This window comes from Carcharhinus amblyrhynchos, unplaced genomic scaffold, assembly GCF_965287045.1.
Source record: "Carcharhinus amblyrhynchos unplaced genomic scaffold, sCarAmb.v2.hapA scaffold_45, whole genome shotgun sequence".
Classification (NCBI taxonomy): Eukaryota; Metazoa; Chordata; class Chondrichthyes; order Carcharhiniformes; family Carcharhinidae; genus Carcharhinus; species Carcharhinus amblyrhynchos.
In genome coordinates, this window is record NW_027649786.1 from 3,543,840 (window position 1) to 3,559,952 (window position 16,113).

At 53.8% G+C, this 16,113-nt stretch overlaps 1 protein-coding gene across 1 annotated transcript; it reads right to left on the reverse strand.

Moving 5' to 3' along the window:
- Positions 1-494: 494 nt before the first annotated feature.
- LOC145337249 (uncharacterized) lies at positions 495-14,891 on the reverse strand. Its single transcript, XM_080182038.1, has 8 exons — positions 13,914-14,891; positions 11,467-11,592; positions 7,836-7,958; positions 5,855-5,971; positions 5,137-5,274; positions 2,225-2,404; positions 1,102-1,386; positions 495-740 (listed from the first exon to the last, which is right to left on the reverse strand). The coding sequence occupies exons 1-8, from the start codon at positions 14,889-14,891 to the stop codon at positions 495-497; spliced, it is 2,193 nt and encodes a 730-aa protein (XP_080038164.1).
- Between the last annotated feature and the right edge of the window lie 1,222 nt (positions 14,892-16,113).

Here is a 16,113-nt window from a genome sequence, read left to right on the forward strand (position 1 = left end):
CTCACCAAGGCTCCTCAGGCAGCACCTTCCAAATCCCCTCTAAGTCTCGGGGCGGCACGGTAGCATAGTGGGTTAGCACTGCTGCTTCACAGCTCCAGGGGCCCGGGTTCAATCCCCGGCTCGGGTCGGTGTCTGCGTGGAGTTTGCACATTCTCCTCGTGTCTGCGTGGGTTTCCTCCCACAGTCCAAAAGATGTGTGGGTTGGAGTGGGGGGGGGGATTGGCCATACTAACATTGCCCCTTAGAGTTGTGTAGGTTAGAGGGATTAGTGGGTGGGATATGGGGGTAGGGCCTGGGTGGGATTGCGCAGACTCGATGGGCCGAATGGCCTCTTTCTGTGCGGTAGGGTTTCTATCTCCTACCCTGTCCCTTAAAATTGGTGCGTCCTTGTTATTGACATCTCTCCCAAGGGAGAAAAGCTCCTCCCTATCTCTGTAGGGTACCAGAGTGGTGCGCATTAGTCTAACGGTGACCCAACCAGCCCCGTTACACCCTCACCCCCCCACCCCACACACCACCGCCGCTGGAATTTTACGGGAAATACTCACCGCAATCAGTTGATCTTTCTCTGCCAGGAGAACTTTCAGGGAAGCCAGCTCAGCGAAACAATCCTGCGTCTCCGCGCCACCCGACTTCGCCAGCTGGGCCAACTCCCTCTCCCTGGCAGAGAGCTGCCGCTCGAGGGCAAGGACATCCTGAGCTCGACCGGCCAACGTCTCCGAGTGATTGGCCAAGATCCCCTGGAAGACGATTGGCAGAGGGGATTAGCGCGGTTGGAGGTTTGTGTTCACCCACACACAGTGGCAGCCGGGTGTACCACCTACAAGATGCCCCGCACCAAGGCTCCTCAGGCAGCACCTTCCAAACCCACCACCTCTACCATCTAGAAGGACCAGGGGCAGCAGATACCCTGGGGGACACCCCCCCACCGAGTCACTCACCACCCCGACTGGGAAATATAATCGGCCGTTCCTTCACTGGGGCTCCCTGCCTAACAGCGCTGCGGGTGTACCTACACCTCAGTGAACTGCAGCGGGTCCAAGGCTCACCCACCACCTTCTCAAGGGGCAATTAGGGGTGGGTAACAAATGCTGGTCTCGCCAGTGACGCCTGCCTGAACTGTTGAATGGTTTCAAAGAGGAAGCAGAGAGCGCTAACAGTCCGTGTACGGGGTTTAGCCCAGTATCTAACCTCAATAATCTGGTCCTTCTCATCAATACTCTTTAGAAGCTCCTCGATGTCTCGGGCGTAGTTTGCCTCCTGGCGAGTCTGCTCGGCCAGGACCCGAGACAAAAGCTGCTCCTTGTCTTTCAGTCGCAGCAGGAGACGCGCCGAGCTTTCGGAACCGTCGCTCAGACCCCGGCGAAGTAACGAGTCCGTGAGAGCCTGGAGAGAGACAGAGAGAGAGAGTTCACAGCCGCGAGGGGCCTCCCTCCCCAATAAACCCCGGTGTGTAACCAGGCCGATTCCCCAGCCTGCCTGCGCAGGAGGGAACCGCTAATCGCCTTCTACAGAAAGGGAGCAACCAGTGAATAGCGAGCACAATCTACACCTGCCCCGCTGATCCAGCTGAAGAGAAAGTGTCACTCCGGAGGGCGGTGCTGGCGTGGCCATTCAGAAACAAAACCGGAAGGAATCACGGCCTCAGAATCCCTACTTTGCAGGGGGAGGCCATTCGGCCCATCGAGTCTGCACCGACCACAAGCCCACCCAGCCCCTACTCCCATAAACCCACACATTTAGCCTGCTCATCCCCCCTGACACTAAGGGGCAATTTAGCACGGCCTAACCCGCACATCTTTGGAGTGTGGGAGGACACCGGAGCACCTGGAGGAAACCCACGCAGACACGGGGAGACTGTGCACAGACAGTGACCAGAGGCTGGAATTGAACCCGGGTCCCTGGCGCTGCGGGGCAGCGGTGCTAACCACGCGAATCTGTGGCATTCACAGGAGGAGACCGTAGGGGAAAAAGGTGGGGTTGAGAAACTATTCAGCCGTGGGATAACGGGGGCCTAATTCTGCTCCCCGATCTTCCGGCCTTATCCCATTGGATGGGAGACTGGACTCCGGGCTAAAAAAATTGCGGATTCTCTTCTGAGAGAGGGCCCAGGGGTGAGGTAGTTGGGTTTGAGGGTCAGGCAGGGTGGAGGGTGAGCATTAGACACCCCCCTACCCCACCCCCAGGGGTGATGAACCCACCTCCCCCCACCCCACCCACCTACCTCCACATCACTGGCACGGTTCTGCAGAGCCGCCTGGAGCTGGGCGATGATGGCATCCTTCCCCCGCAGGGCGCGCGCCCTCCCCTCAGCCCGCTGGCTAACGGCCTCCTTCAGGCTCCTACACAGCGTGTCCAGCTGTTCGACCGCGGTGTGCTGCATCTTGAGGGTGTGGTTCAACATCTGGAACGTAAAAGGAGATACAAATGTCTGAGGGGGGTGTTCCCAGACAGACGGATTCTCCTGAACCAGGCAGATTTTTTATTAAGAGCTTGCGACGTTCGGCTGGGAGCCGGTTATTTAGAGTTTTGGAATTCTGGGGGGGGGGGATTTTGACGGGGGGGGGCCTGGGATTATAGAACAGCGGTAGGGTAGATTGAGAGAAGAGAGTGGGCCATTTGGCCTTCCAAGCGTGCTACACCATTCAATAAGACCACCAGTGGCCTCAAGTCCACTTTCCTGTAATCCAGGGGACTCAGGGTGGTGCTCTGTGGGTTCGAATCCCACCACGGCAGACACCAAAATTAGAATTCAATAGAAATCTTGGAATTAGAGATCTAATGAGGACCATGAAGCGATTGTTGTGAAAAAGCCATCTCGTTTGCTCATGTCCTTTAGAGAAGGAAATCTTACCCGGTCTGGAACTCCAGAGCCATGGCAATGTAGGCGACCCTCGACTGCCCCTCTGAAGGGCAGTGTTCGGGGCGGGCAATGAACGCGGGGCCCAGCCAGTGATGCCCACCATTAACCAACTTAAAGAAATGGCAAATGGAATTTAATGTTGGCAAGTGTGAGGTGGTCCACTTTGGTAGGAATAATGGTAGGAAGGACTATTACTTACGAGGCGAAAAACTGCAGCAGGCGACGGTGCAGAGGGACCTCGGGGTCCTTGTGCATGAGTCGCAAAAACCCAGCTTGCAGGTGCAGCAGGTGGTCAGGAAGGCGAATGGGATGCTGGCCTTCATAGCGAGGGGGATTGAATATAAAAGTAGGGAGGTCTTGCTGCAGCTGTATAGGGCATTGGTGAGGCCGCAGCTGGAGTACTGTGTGCAGTTTTGGTCGCCGCACCTGCGCAAGGATATTTTGGCCTTGGAGGGAGTGCAGAGGAGGTTTACTAGGCTGATACTGGAGTTGAGGGGGTTGAGCTATGAGGAGAGGCTGAATAAACTAGGCTTGTACTCGTTAGAGTTTAGAAGAATGAGGGGAGATCTCATTGAGACGTATAAGATGATGAATGGGATGGATAGGATAGAGGTGGAGAGGCTCTTCCCGCTCAGAAAGGACAGTAGGACTAGGGGGCACAGCCTCAAGATAAAGGGGGGGTGGTTTAGAACGGAGTTGAGGAGGAACTTCTTCACTCAAAGGGTGGTGAATCTCTGGAATTCTCTGCCCGTTGAAGTGGTGGAGGCTGCCTCGCTAAATATTTTTAAGACGCGGGTTGATGGGTTTTTGATAAGAGAGGGGATTAAGGGTTATGGGGAGAGGGCGGGAAAGTGGAACTGATCCACGACAGATCAGCCATGATCTTATTGAATGGCGGGGCAGGCTCGAAGGGCTAGATGGCCGACTCCTAGTTCTTATGTTCTTATAAACTCACGCGAGGAATTAAACTAGTTCAGCCCCAGCCCATAGGTGGAGATTGTCGGGGAATACAGCAGGATAAATCGGGTGGAGAAACAGCAGGTGGAATTTAATCCGGAAAAATGCGAGGTGATGCATTTCTGATCGATCGAATTCAGGCGGGAGTTTAGCAAATAAAATGACAGAACCTTCAGGAGTGTAGACAGAGATCTGGGAGTACAGGTCCACCAATCCTTAAAAACATTCGGAATCCTTGCCTGTGTCAACAGGGTGTCAAGTGTAAAGTTTGGCAAATTCTGTTATTTGTACAAAACATTGGTTGGGGATACTGTGTCCAACCACGCTAAAAGGAGGGTGTAGAGGCTTTGGATAAAAGATTTATAAACCGGAGTATCGAGTGTAAAAGTTGGAGCATTATGGTAAGGTTGTATAAGGCATTGGTGAGGCTGAATTTAGAGTATTGTGTACAGTTTTGGTCACCTAGTTACAGGAAGGATGTAAATAAGGTTGAAAGAGTGCAGAGAAGGTTCACAAGGACGTTGCCGAGACTTGAGAAGCTGAGTTACAGAGAGAGATTGAATAGGTTAGGACTTTATTCCCTGGAGAATGAGGGGAGATTTGATAGAGGTGCATAAGGTGAGATGGGTATAGATAGAGTGAATGCAAGCAGGGCTTTTTTCACTGAGGCTAAGGGAGGAAAAAACCAGAGGGCATGGGTTAAGGGGAAGAGTTTAAAGGGAATATTAGGGAGGGGTTCTCCACGCAGAGAGAGTGGTGGGAGTGTGGAATGAGCTGCCAGATAAATGCGGGCTCACTTTTAAGAAAAGCTTGGACAGGTAGAGGGGTGTGTGGGGGGGGCGGGGATATGGTTCGAGTGCAGGTCAGTGGGACTAGGCAGAAAGATGGTTCGGCACAGATAAGGAGGGGGCAAAAAGGCCTGTTTCTGAGCTGGAATGTTCTAGAATATTTCCTGGTCTGGAGGGGATTAGCTTTGAGGAGAGGTTGGAGAAACTGGGGCTGTTCTCCCTGGAAAGATAGAAGCTGAGGGGCGACTAGAAAGGTTCGGTGGGGGAGGGAAGTTTCTTAGAGGGTAGTGGGGGGCCTGGGACGATTTCCAAGATACATTAGTGGCGTTTAAGAGTGATCTGGATAGAGATACGAGCAGGCGGGGGGTTGGGGGGAGGGATATAGACAGATGGTGTAGATAGGAGAACGCGATTGGGGCAGTTTCGGAGGGCTGTTGAACTGGATTATTGTGTTGGAGAGAGAAGAGGGGGTGGAATGGATTCCGGAGGGTGGTGAACACCCCAGGCTGGCGCAGTGCAGGATCTCACATTGATAGTTTCCTCATTGTGCACGAGAACCTCTCCCAGACGGCACAGATCGCGATCCTTCTCCCTCACAGCTTTCCGAAGATGCAGAATTTCCATCTCCTTCCCCTCCAGGACCGCAAATTTCTCATCCACCAATCTCTTGCCGAGAGAGAGAAAAAAAACAAACAGGAAAGAAAAAACAGGGATCTCGATAAACTAAACGATCGGTTTAAACGGGAACGAGAGGGGATTGGGATTGACAATCCCTGCCCAGTGATCCGTGACAACATCCGCCCAGAGGGAAGCAATCTGACGAAGGAGCAGTACTCTGAAAGCTCGTGATAGCGAATAAACCTGCCGGGCTTTAACCTGGTGCGGTAGAGCTGCACCGGGCTAATACTGAGGCCCAGGCTGGCGTTCCGGAGAACTGGGTTCGAATCCCAACCCCGGCAGGTTCGGGGGTGGAATTTAAATTCTAGGAAGAAAATCTGGAAAGGAAATCTGCCGTCCTTACCCCAGTCTGGCCTACACGTGACTCCAGACTATGTGGGTGACTCTCAAATGCCCTCCGAAATGGCCGAGTGAGACTCAGTTTAAGGGGCAGTTAGGGATGGACAGTAAATACTGGCCCAGTCCCGTGATACACACGTCCCGTTAAAATAAGACTCGCCGTTCACACGGATTCTGTGCGTCTCAGGTGAGTTTGGTTCAGGGTGGGGGGAGTGGGTCTCTGGTTTACCTGTAACGCCGTGTCTCTCTCCTTTAGCCGAGACCTCAGCCTCTCGATTACGTCTCCTCCCACCTCAGCCGCAGGCCTGGTTCCACTCACAATCTGTCTGAACAACTCCATAAATCCCTGAGACACGGGGAGAAAGGGGGTTGGGGGGGAAAGGAATTGCCAGGAAAAAAAAAAGGGAAATGGGGAGAGACACAGATTTAAAAAGGAGTACAGGATTTTCTCACACACGCCTCTAATTTCTCAGAAGACTAAGGAAATTTGGCATGTCCGCTACGGACTCTCACCAACTTTTACAGATGCCCCATAGAAAGCATTCTTTCTGGTTGGATCACAGCTCGGTCTGGGATCCTGCTCTGCCCAAGACCGCAAGGAACTACAAAAGGGTGGTGAATGTAGCCCCCAATCCATCACACAAACCAGCCTCCCATCCACTGACTCTGTCTACACTTCCCGCTGCCTCGGGGAAAAGCAGCCGGGATAATTAAGGACCCCCACACACACCCCGGACATTCTCTCTTCAGTCGGGAAAAAGATACAAAAGTCTGAGGTCCCGTACCGACCGACTCAAGAACAGCTTCTTCCCTGCTGCTGTCAGACTTTTGAATGGACCGACCTCGCATTAAGCTGATCTTTCTCTACACCCTCGCTGTGACTGTAACGCTACATTCTGCACTCTCTCCTTTCCTTCTCTATGAGCGGTATGCTTTGTAATAGCTCATAAGAAGCAATACTTTTCAATCTATGTTAATAGAAGCGATTATAATAAATCGTGATGTCAGGTTCGAACATGCCTTCAGCTCCACAATGCAATAGGAGAACACCCACAGGGGCTCAGGAATTCCGGTTATAAAAACCAGGAGAAATCCCCGACCAAAAATCTCTCGCAGCGAGAGCCGCTGTTCCCGCGGAGACCGGAATGACAACGTTACCGTCTCAAAACCAGCCAATCCCATCACAAACTTCAACTACCCTCCTCCGCCCCCAAAACCGGAGGGTATCCCCACCCCACAGGGATCTCAGCGCAGGGTATGGCCCTTCGCCCATCCTGTCCGGGCTAGCTCCTTCCGAGAGTGATCCAATCAGCCCTGCTCTCTCTCCACAGAGCTTTACCCAGTACCCAATTACCACCCCCGATCGGATCTGCTCCCCTTAACCCTTTCCAACATCGCAAGTCCCAATCTGGAATGCAGTCTTTGAAAAGAGAATCTTAAATCACTGCTTCGTAAGAGCTCAAGTATCACTTGAAAAGAAAAAGGACACACACTGTTGAAGCTTTTCACTTAGCACTCATCAGGTCAGACGCATTTCCCAACCTATTGCCAATTAAATAATATTCTGTTGTTATGTTGGACGGCACAGTGGTTAGTTTCTATCAGATTCCCCTCTCACTCTTCTAAACTCCAGTGAATATAATCCTAACCCACTCAGTCTCTCCTCATATGATAGACCTGCCACCCCAGGAATCAGCCTGGTAAACCCTCACTGTGCTCCCTCGAGAGCAAGGACATCCTTCCTCAGATAAGGAGACCTAAACTGCACACAATACTCCAGCTGTGGCCTCACCAACACCCTGTACAATTGCAGCAAAACATCCCTATCCCTATACTCAAATCCTCTCGCTATGGAGGCCAACATACATTTACCTTTTTTACTGCCTGCTGTACCTGCACGCTCACTCTCAGTGACTGATGTACGAGGAAATTAAGGTCTCACTGAGTATCCAACTCTCAATTTACACCAAATAATCTGTCGTCCTGTTGCTGCTACCAAAGCGGATCCCTCACATTTATACTGAATTTGCCACACTCACACTGAAGTATCTCCGCATCCTCCTCACAGCTCACCCTCCCCTCTGCCGAGAACGTTCTAGAATCTACAGAATTTCCGGTTCGAGGGACAACCAACCTCCCAACTTCCCCATTCTCTCCACGCAGCTAAATAACCCAGCTCTGCTTGTGAGAGAGTCCTGTGGGATCCTTACCTGTAACAGTTGCTCTTTGCTGTGTAGCTCACACGCCAGGTGCTGTAACATTTCACTCTGAGCGTACGCCCCGTGGCCCAGCTCCCCCGGGCCGTCAGCTTTCAGAGTTTGTAAACTCAACTCCTGCAAGGAAGACACGAGTGTCACAGCTCGGTCTGGGATCCTGCTCTGCCCAAGACCACAAGGAACTACAAAAGGGTGGTGAATGTAGCCCCCAATCCATCACACAAACCAGCCTCCCATCCATTGACTCTGTCTACACTTCCCGCTGCCTCGGGGGAAAAGCAGCCGGTATAATTAAGGACCCCACACACCCCGGACATTCTCTCTTCCACCTTCTTCCATCGGGGAAAAAGGTACAAAAGTCTGAGGTCCCGTACCGACCGACTCAAGAACAGCTTCTTCCCTGCTGCTGTCAGACTTTTGAATGGTCCTACCTCGCGTTAAGCTGATTCTTTACTCAGAGGGTAGTGAGGGTGTGGAATGCCCTGTCTGCGGCAGTTGTGGACTCGCCAACTTTAAGGGCGTTCAAATGGTCAGTGGATGGGCATATGGATAAGATTGGAATAGTTTAGGTTCGAGGGTCATTAGATTGGTTCCACTGGTCAGTGCAACATCGAGGGCCTATACTGCGCTGGAATGTTCTACATTCTTTCTCTACACCCCCGCTATGACTCTAACACTACATCCTGCACCCTCTCCTTTCCTTCTCTATGAATGGTATGCTTTGTCTGTATAGTGCGCAAGAAATAATACTTTTCACTGTATCCCAACACACGTGACAATAATAAATCAAACACAGCAGGGACGCTGTGAGGCAGCAGCGCTAACCCACTGTGTCACCGGGAATGGAACCCGGGTCCCTGGCACTGTGAGACGGCAGTGCTAACCCACTGTGTCACCGGGAATGGAACCCGGGTCCCTGGCGCTGTGAGACAGCAGTGCTAACCCACTGTGTCACCGGGAATGGAACCCGGGTCCCTGGCGCTGTGAGGCAGCAGTGCTAACCCACTGTGTCACCGGGAATAGAACCCGGGTCCCTGGCGCTGTGAGGCAGCAGTGCTAACCCACTGTGTCACCGGGAATGGAACCCGGGTCCCTGGCGCTGTGAGACAGCAGTGCTAACCCACTGTGTCACCGGGAATGGAACCCGGGTCCCTGGCGCTGTGAGGCAGCAGTGCTAACCCACTGTGTCACCGGGAATGGAACCCGGGTCCCTGGCGCTGTGAGGCAGCAGTGCTAACCCACTGTGTCACCGGGAATGGAACCCGGGTCCCTGGCGCTGTGAGGCAGCAGTGCTAACCCACTGTGTCACCGGGAATGGAACCCGGGTCCCTGGCACTGTGAGGCAGCAGTGCTAACCCACTGTGTCACCGGGAATGGAACCCGGGTCCCTGGCGCTGTGAGGCAGCAGTGCTAACCCACTGTGTCACCGGGAATGGAACCCGGGTCCCTGGCGCTGTGAGGCAGCAGTGCTAACCCACTGTGTCACCGGGAATGGAACCCGGGTCCCTGGCACTGTGAGGCAGCAGTGCTAACCCACTGTGTCACTGGGAATGGAACCCGGGTCCCTGGCGCTGTGAGGCAGCAGTGCTAACCCACTGTGTCACCGGGAATGGAACCCGGGTCCCTGGCGCTGTGAGGCAGCAGCGCTAACTCACTGTGTCACCGGGAATGGAACCCGGGTCCCTGGCGCTGTGAGGCAGCAGTGCTAACCCACTGTGTCACCGGGAATGGAACCCGGGTCCCTGGCGCTGTGAGACAGCAGCGCTAACCCACTGTGTCACCGGGAATGGAACCCGGGTCCCTGGCGCCGTGAGGCAGCAGCGCTAACCCACTGTGTCACCAAATTTTTTTTCAGATCATTGCCAGAGAGAAAAAGTCTCCCTTTTCAGTGGGACTGGAAGGAAAATGTTCAAATATCTGGATTTGTGGCAATGGTTAAACTGAAACTCTCTGACACAGAGAATTGTCATTGTGCAAATCACAAGATGAAGCGGATATATCTGTGCTGGAACTGGTCTGTCCAGTTCCCCATCTGACTTATTTGGAACTGGGTGGGGTGAGGTTTGCAAAATGTTCCGGGTCTCTCTCTGCTCCTTGTTTGACTCCGATATCCGGAGATATTGGATCTCGTTCAGGGGAGGCTGGAGGAGTTGTGGGGGGGGGGTGAACCGTACTGTCGAGGGAACCATTGCTCCAGACAGCACAGACTGAGCGATAGGAGGGAGAGGGGAGTAACAGTAACACCCCGTCAGCCTGAACCAGCAACACACAGATCACAACAACCCACTGCCTCCCATCAGAGAGCCCCCGGGATCAAACAGACGGCAACGCAGGGGGGAGCACCGTCTCTCCCCCCAACCCTGGCAACACAGGGGGAGCACCGCACCCCGGGATGGCTGGGGAATGAGGAAATATTGGGGGGGAGGCAGTGTCATCGGGGCTGGTAATCCAGACAGCCTGGGATAATCCAGAAGGATCCCTGCAGTGAAGGAGAGGCCATTCGGCCCGTGAGGTCTGTGCTGACACCGTTCTAAAGGGCTCTCTACCCAGGGCCGCACCTCCCCCACCACCTCCTCCCCAATCCACCCTAACCTGCACATCCTTAGACTGGGATTAAACGTCTCCTGACAACCACGAAACCAGCGTCGGAAAAAACCATCTGGGTCACTAATGCCCCCTCAGGGAGGGAAATCTGCCAACCTTACCCCGGGCTGGCCTCCACGTGACTCCAGAGACACAGCAACGGGGTCGACTCTCAAATGGTTGAGTGAGACACTCAGGGGTAATTAGGGACGTACAGAAAATATCAGCCCAGCCAGGGACCCCCTCCCCATATCCCCATCAACGAATAATATAAATAAGAGTCAGACCTCACTTCCGTCACTTGTCTCATTCCCACTCCCTCACTGCGGTCTCTGATCTTGGGAGCTACACAGAGACGACACCCATTTCTACAAACCAAGTTCTAAACCATCTCCATCTCACAAAACGCCTGGGCCGTAATCCCCCCTCCCAGATCTACTCACCCGTGGTGGGGGGCAATTACTGTGAATTCAAACCCACTCACCTCAGAGTCAAGGAGGTTTACAGAATGGAAACAGGCCCTTCAGCCCAACTTGTCCACACTGCCCCTTCCCTCTAAACTAGTCCCAAGTGCCCCCATTTGGCCCACATCCCTCTATACCCATCTTACCCACGTAAACGCTTTTTAAAAGACAAAATTGTCCCCGTCTCTACTACTGCCTCTGGCAGCTCGTTCCAGACACTCACCACCCTCTGTGTGAAACAATTCCCCCTCTGGACCCTTTTGTATCTCTCCCCTCTCACCTTAAACCCTCTAGTTTTAGGCTCCCCTACCTTTGGGGAAAAGATATTGACTATCTCGCTGATCTGTGCCCCTCATTATTTTATAGACCTCTATAAGATCACCCCTCTACGCTCCAGAGAAAAAAGTCCCAGTCTCTCCAGCCTCTTCTTATAACTCAATCCATCAAGTCCCCGGGAGCATCCTAGTAAATCTTTTCTGCACTCTTTCTAGTTTAATAATATCCTTTCTATAATAGGGTGACCAGAACCATGTACAATAGGAAGGGAAGGGATTGGGGATGTGGATTGTGGGACTGACCCGCTGTTCGGAGAGCGATTCCTTTGACTGCTCCTCCAGGATCGGGGTTCGACCCCTCGCTGCCCTGTTCTGTTCCCCGGACGCCTGCGGGGAATCATCACGCTCGGATCCTCTCTGAAGCAACTTCTGATGCAGAAAGAACGATGGGATTAACGAGAGCATCCTCAAATTGGTCAAAGCCCAGGAGGACAAACCAACGAAACCTCTCCGAGCAACTCTCTCCGTCTCCCCCCCTCCCCTGAACCTTCCCCTATCCCACTCTCACGCACAACATTCCAGATCCCCACCACCCCGAGAGTTTCCTCGTCGCAAATCACTTTAAATCTCTGTCCCTCGTTCTGGGTCCTTTGCGGGAACAGTTTCTCCCCGTCTGCTCTGGCCAACCCCCCTCCCTCTCGTGATTCTGAGGATCTCTATCCCATCTCCTCTCCAAGGGGAGCAGTCCCAATCTCTCCTCAGAACTGAGATTTCTCATCCCTGGAACCAATTCTCATAAACCTCTCCCACGCTCCCTCCAACGCGTTCATATCCTTCCTATAGTGAGACACCCAGAGCAGTGCACAATATTCCAGCTGAGGTCTAACTAGTGTCTACGAGTTCAGCCTTAACCACCTCGCTCGTGTACTCTGTGCCCCTATTAATAAATCCCAGGAAACTCTCTACCTTATTAATGGCTCTCTCCACCTTCAATGATCTGTACACTCAGCTCCCTCACCCTCCTTCACAAAGAAGCAGGAGGCCACTCAGCCCTTCAATCCTGCTGCTATTCACCTTGATCATGGCTAATCACCAAATTCAATGTCCTGATTTTCCCCCTATCCCTTTAACCCCAAGATCTATATCTAATTTCTTCCTGAAATCACACAACATTTTGGCCTCGACTACTTTCTGTGCGAGTGAATGCCACACCCTCTGGGTGAAGAAATCTCTCCTCAGCTCAGTTCTAAAAGGTTTACCCCTTATCCTCAAACTCTGACCCCCTAGTTCTGGATCCCCCCCACCATGGGGAACATTCTTTCTGAATCTACCCTGTCTAACCCTGTTAGAATTTTATAAGTTTCTATCAGATCCCCCTCTCACTCTTCTAAACTCCAGTGAATATAATCCTAACCCACTCAGTCTCTCCTCATATGACAGACCTGCCATCCCAGGAATCAGCCTGGTAAACCTTCACTGTGCTCCCTCTATAGCAAGGACATCCTTCCTCAGACAAGGACACCAAAACTGTACACGGTTCCCCCAGTCGCCCACACTCCGGCGCCTGTTCGGGTTACACTGAGGGAGAATTTAGCACGGCCAATGCACCCTAACCAGCACGTCTTTCAGACTGTGGGAGGAAACCCACGCAGACATGGGGAGAACGTACAGACAGACAGCGACCCAAGCCGGGAATGGAACCCGGGTCCCTGGCGCTGTGAGGCAGCAGTGCTAACCCACTGTGTCACCGGGAATGGAACCCGGGTCCCTGGCGCTGTGAGGCAGCAGTGCTAACCCACTGTGTCACCGGGAATGGAACCCGGGTCCCTGGCGCTGTGAGGCAGCAGCGCTAACCCACTGTGTCACCGGGAATGGAACCCGGGTCCCTGGCGCTGTGAGACAGCAGCGCTAACCCACTGTGTCACCGGGAATGGAACCCGGGTCCCTGGCGCTGTGAGGCAGCAGTGCTAACCCACTGTGTCACCAGGAATGGAACCCGGGTCCCTGGCGCTGTGAGGCAGCAGTGCTAACCCACTGTGTCACCAGGAATGGAACCCGGGTCCCTGGCGCTGTGAGGCAGCAGTGCTAACCCACTGTGTCACCGGGAATGGAACCCGGGTCCCTGGCGCTGTGAGGCAGCAGTGCTAACCCACTGTGTCACCGGGAATGGAACCCGGGTCCCTGGCGCTGTGAGGCAGCAGTGCTAACCCACTGTGTCACCGGGAATGGAACCCGGGTCCCTGGCGCTGTGAGGCAGCAGCGCTAACCCACTGTGTCACCGGGAATGGAACCCGGGTCCCTGGCGCTGTGAGACAGCAGTGCTAACCCACTGTGTCACCGGGAATGGAACCCGGGTCCCTGGCGCTGTGAGGCAGCAGCGCTAACCCACTGTGTCACTCGCTGCCCTGCGCACTTACTTTCAGCGACTGATACACGAGGACACAGGTCTCGCTGAGTATCCCTCTCTCTCAACTTACACCCAAATAATAATCTGTCTTCCTATTACTGCTACCAAAGTGGATAACCTCACATTTATCCACTTTATACTGTATCTGCCGTCCCACACACTCAGCCTGTCCAAATCCCCCTGAAACATCTCCGTATCCTCCACACAGCTCACCCTCCCACCCAACCTTGTATCATCTACAAATTTGGAGGCGATACACTCAGTTCCGTCTTCCTAATCATTCTTACATATAAAATTACAAACTGCTATAAAACCAGGGCTGGAACAAAGGAAAGATTCTTGCCTCGAGGTTAAAGGGGAGATACTCAGAGAATTCGCTCCCCAAATCGCGAAAGGATTCCTCATCGCTGGAGAAGCTTAGCTGCCGCCGGGGGCTCTCCGAGTCGCCCGATCTCCCGCCACTCTGGATACGGATCGGGATCTTGCTGCCAGGCGGGAGGTGGACAGGTCGATAGGGAATTCTCCTCGTCCACTGCACCGTGGCTCCCAGCGGCCAGTCCAGAGACCAGCCGGGTGACGGGCAGTCATCGAAGACTCGATCCTCGGCGCCACCCAGGGAGGAGACGGAGACGGAGACGGAGAGCGAGCCGTCGGTGCAGAGAGACCGGACGGAGCTGGAGGCCGATACCTTCCTGTCCGGGGTACGGAGCCAGTCCAGGGGCATGCTCCGAGACTTGTTCTTGGAGAGCTGGCCCCTCGCCAGGGCCTGCGCCAAGCGCCGTGGGATCTTGCAGACCGATTCGTAAGTGGAATCCGAGACGCGGAAGGTGCTGCAGCCGGTGCAGTTACGGCGGGAACAGGGGCACGCGGTGAACTCTGTCCTGCTCTTCTCCGACCAACACTCAAACTCTGACAGGACCAGGTCGCCCTGCAGCAGGGCGTCGTACTGGGCCTGGGGCAGGTCGGCAACGTCCACCGCCAGGTCCTGGCCCGCGGGACTGGGGCTCTCCGCCAGAGGGTGGTGCTGCCCGTGGAGATGGCACAGGCACCGCACCAACTTGCCCTTCTCAGCCAGAAGGCGCCGGACCCTCTCGATGGAGAGGGCCTTGACCCGGGCGATTACGGTGTCGTAGCGATAGACCCGCTCCAGCGCAAAGGCGCACTTCCCGCACAGGAACTCGCCCCGCCCGTCCCGGTTGACCCCCTGCCCCAGGACGTGGGCCAGGACCACCCGCAGGGGCACCGCCGTCCGACTGCTGAACATCCATCGCCGCTGGGTCCCCTTCAGATCCGTGGCGCACACCCGACACTGCTCCATCATCCTGGAACTCCAGCCGGAAAGGGGAGAGACCCCCCCTCCCGCAGTCCGAGCGAGGGATAGTTACTCAGCGGCCGGATCTGACTGCCTCCATCCAGCCTAGAATGGGAAAGAGGAAAGGATAACCGTCAGGGAGAGGGGACATCGAGGGGACCAGCAACCGTTACCATCCCAGGCCAAAACTGGGCAATTTCAAAATGAAATTAGTTATCACTCTTGGGTCTAAAAGGGATGGGGGGAATAAACAGGGGATAGACTTTGATGATCCGCCATGGTCATAATGGACAGCAGAGCAGGTTAGACGGGCTGAATGGCCTCCTCCCACTCTTATATTCAATGTCTTAGCCAATAATAAGTTAGTTCGCTGATGATGGGTAAGTAAGTTCGCTGATGACACGAAGGTCGGTGGTGTTGTGGATGGTCTGGAAGGATGTCAAAAGTTGCAGCAGGACATAAATAGGATGCAGGACTGGGCGGAGAAGTGGCAGATGGACTTCAACGCGGATAAATGCGTAGTCGTCCATTTTGGCAGAACCAACGGGATGAACGAGTACACTATCAAGGGCAGGAGTCTTGGTGGTGTTGAGGAGCAGAAGGATCTTGGGGTCCGGGTCCACAGGACTCTTAAATCGGCCTCGCAGGTGGAGGAGGTGGTCAAGAAGGCCTATGGTGTACTGGCCTTCATTAATCGAGGGATTGAGTTTAGGAGTCGGGAGGTAATGCTGCAACTTTATAAGACCCTTGTCAGGCCTCATTTGGAGTACTGTGCGCAGTTCTGGTCGCCTCACTATAGGAAAGATGTAGAAGCTATTGAGAGGGTGCAGAGGAGATTTACAAGGATGTTGCCTGGACTGGGAGGCATGCCTTATGAAGATAGGTTGAGGAAGCTGGGACTCTTTTCCCTGGAGAGACGTAGGTTGAGAGGCGACCTGATAGAGGTTTATAAAATGTTGAGAGGAATAGATAGGGTGGATTCTCAGAGGCTATTTCCCCGGGTTGAAATGGTCGCTACGAGAGGACACAGATTGAAGGTGTGGGGAGGCAAGTACAGAAGTGATGTTAGGGGTAAGTTTTTCACTCAGAGGGTGGTGAGTGAATGGAATCGGCTGCCGTCAGTGGTGGTGGAGGAGAACTCGCTGGGGTCTTTTAAAAGACTTCTGGATGAGTATATGGGGTTTTATGGGATTGGGGGTTATAGATAGGTCTATAGATTGGTAGGTGTTGA

Coding starts and splice junctions, on each gene's coding strand:
- LOC145337249 (XM_080182038.1), bottom strand. CDS start 14,891: ATGATGGAGCAGTGTCGGGTGTGCGCCACGGATCTGAAGGGGACCCAG. Junction 11,593..13,913: donor ATCTCCCCTTTAACCTCGAG/GCAAGAATCTTT, acceptor TTTCTGCATCAG/AAGTTGCTTCAGAGAGGATC. Junction 5,275..5,854: donor AGAGAGACACGGCGTTACAG/GTAAACCAGAGA, acceptor TCTCTCGGCAAG/AGATTGGTGGATGAGAAATT.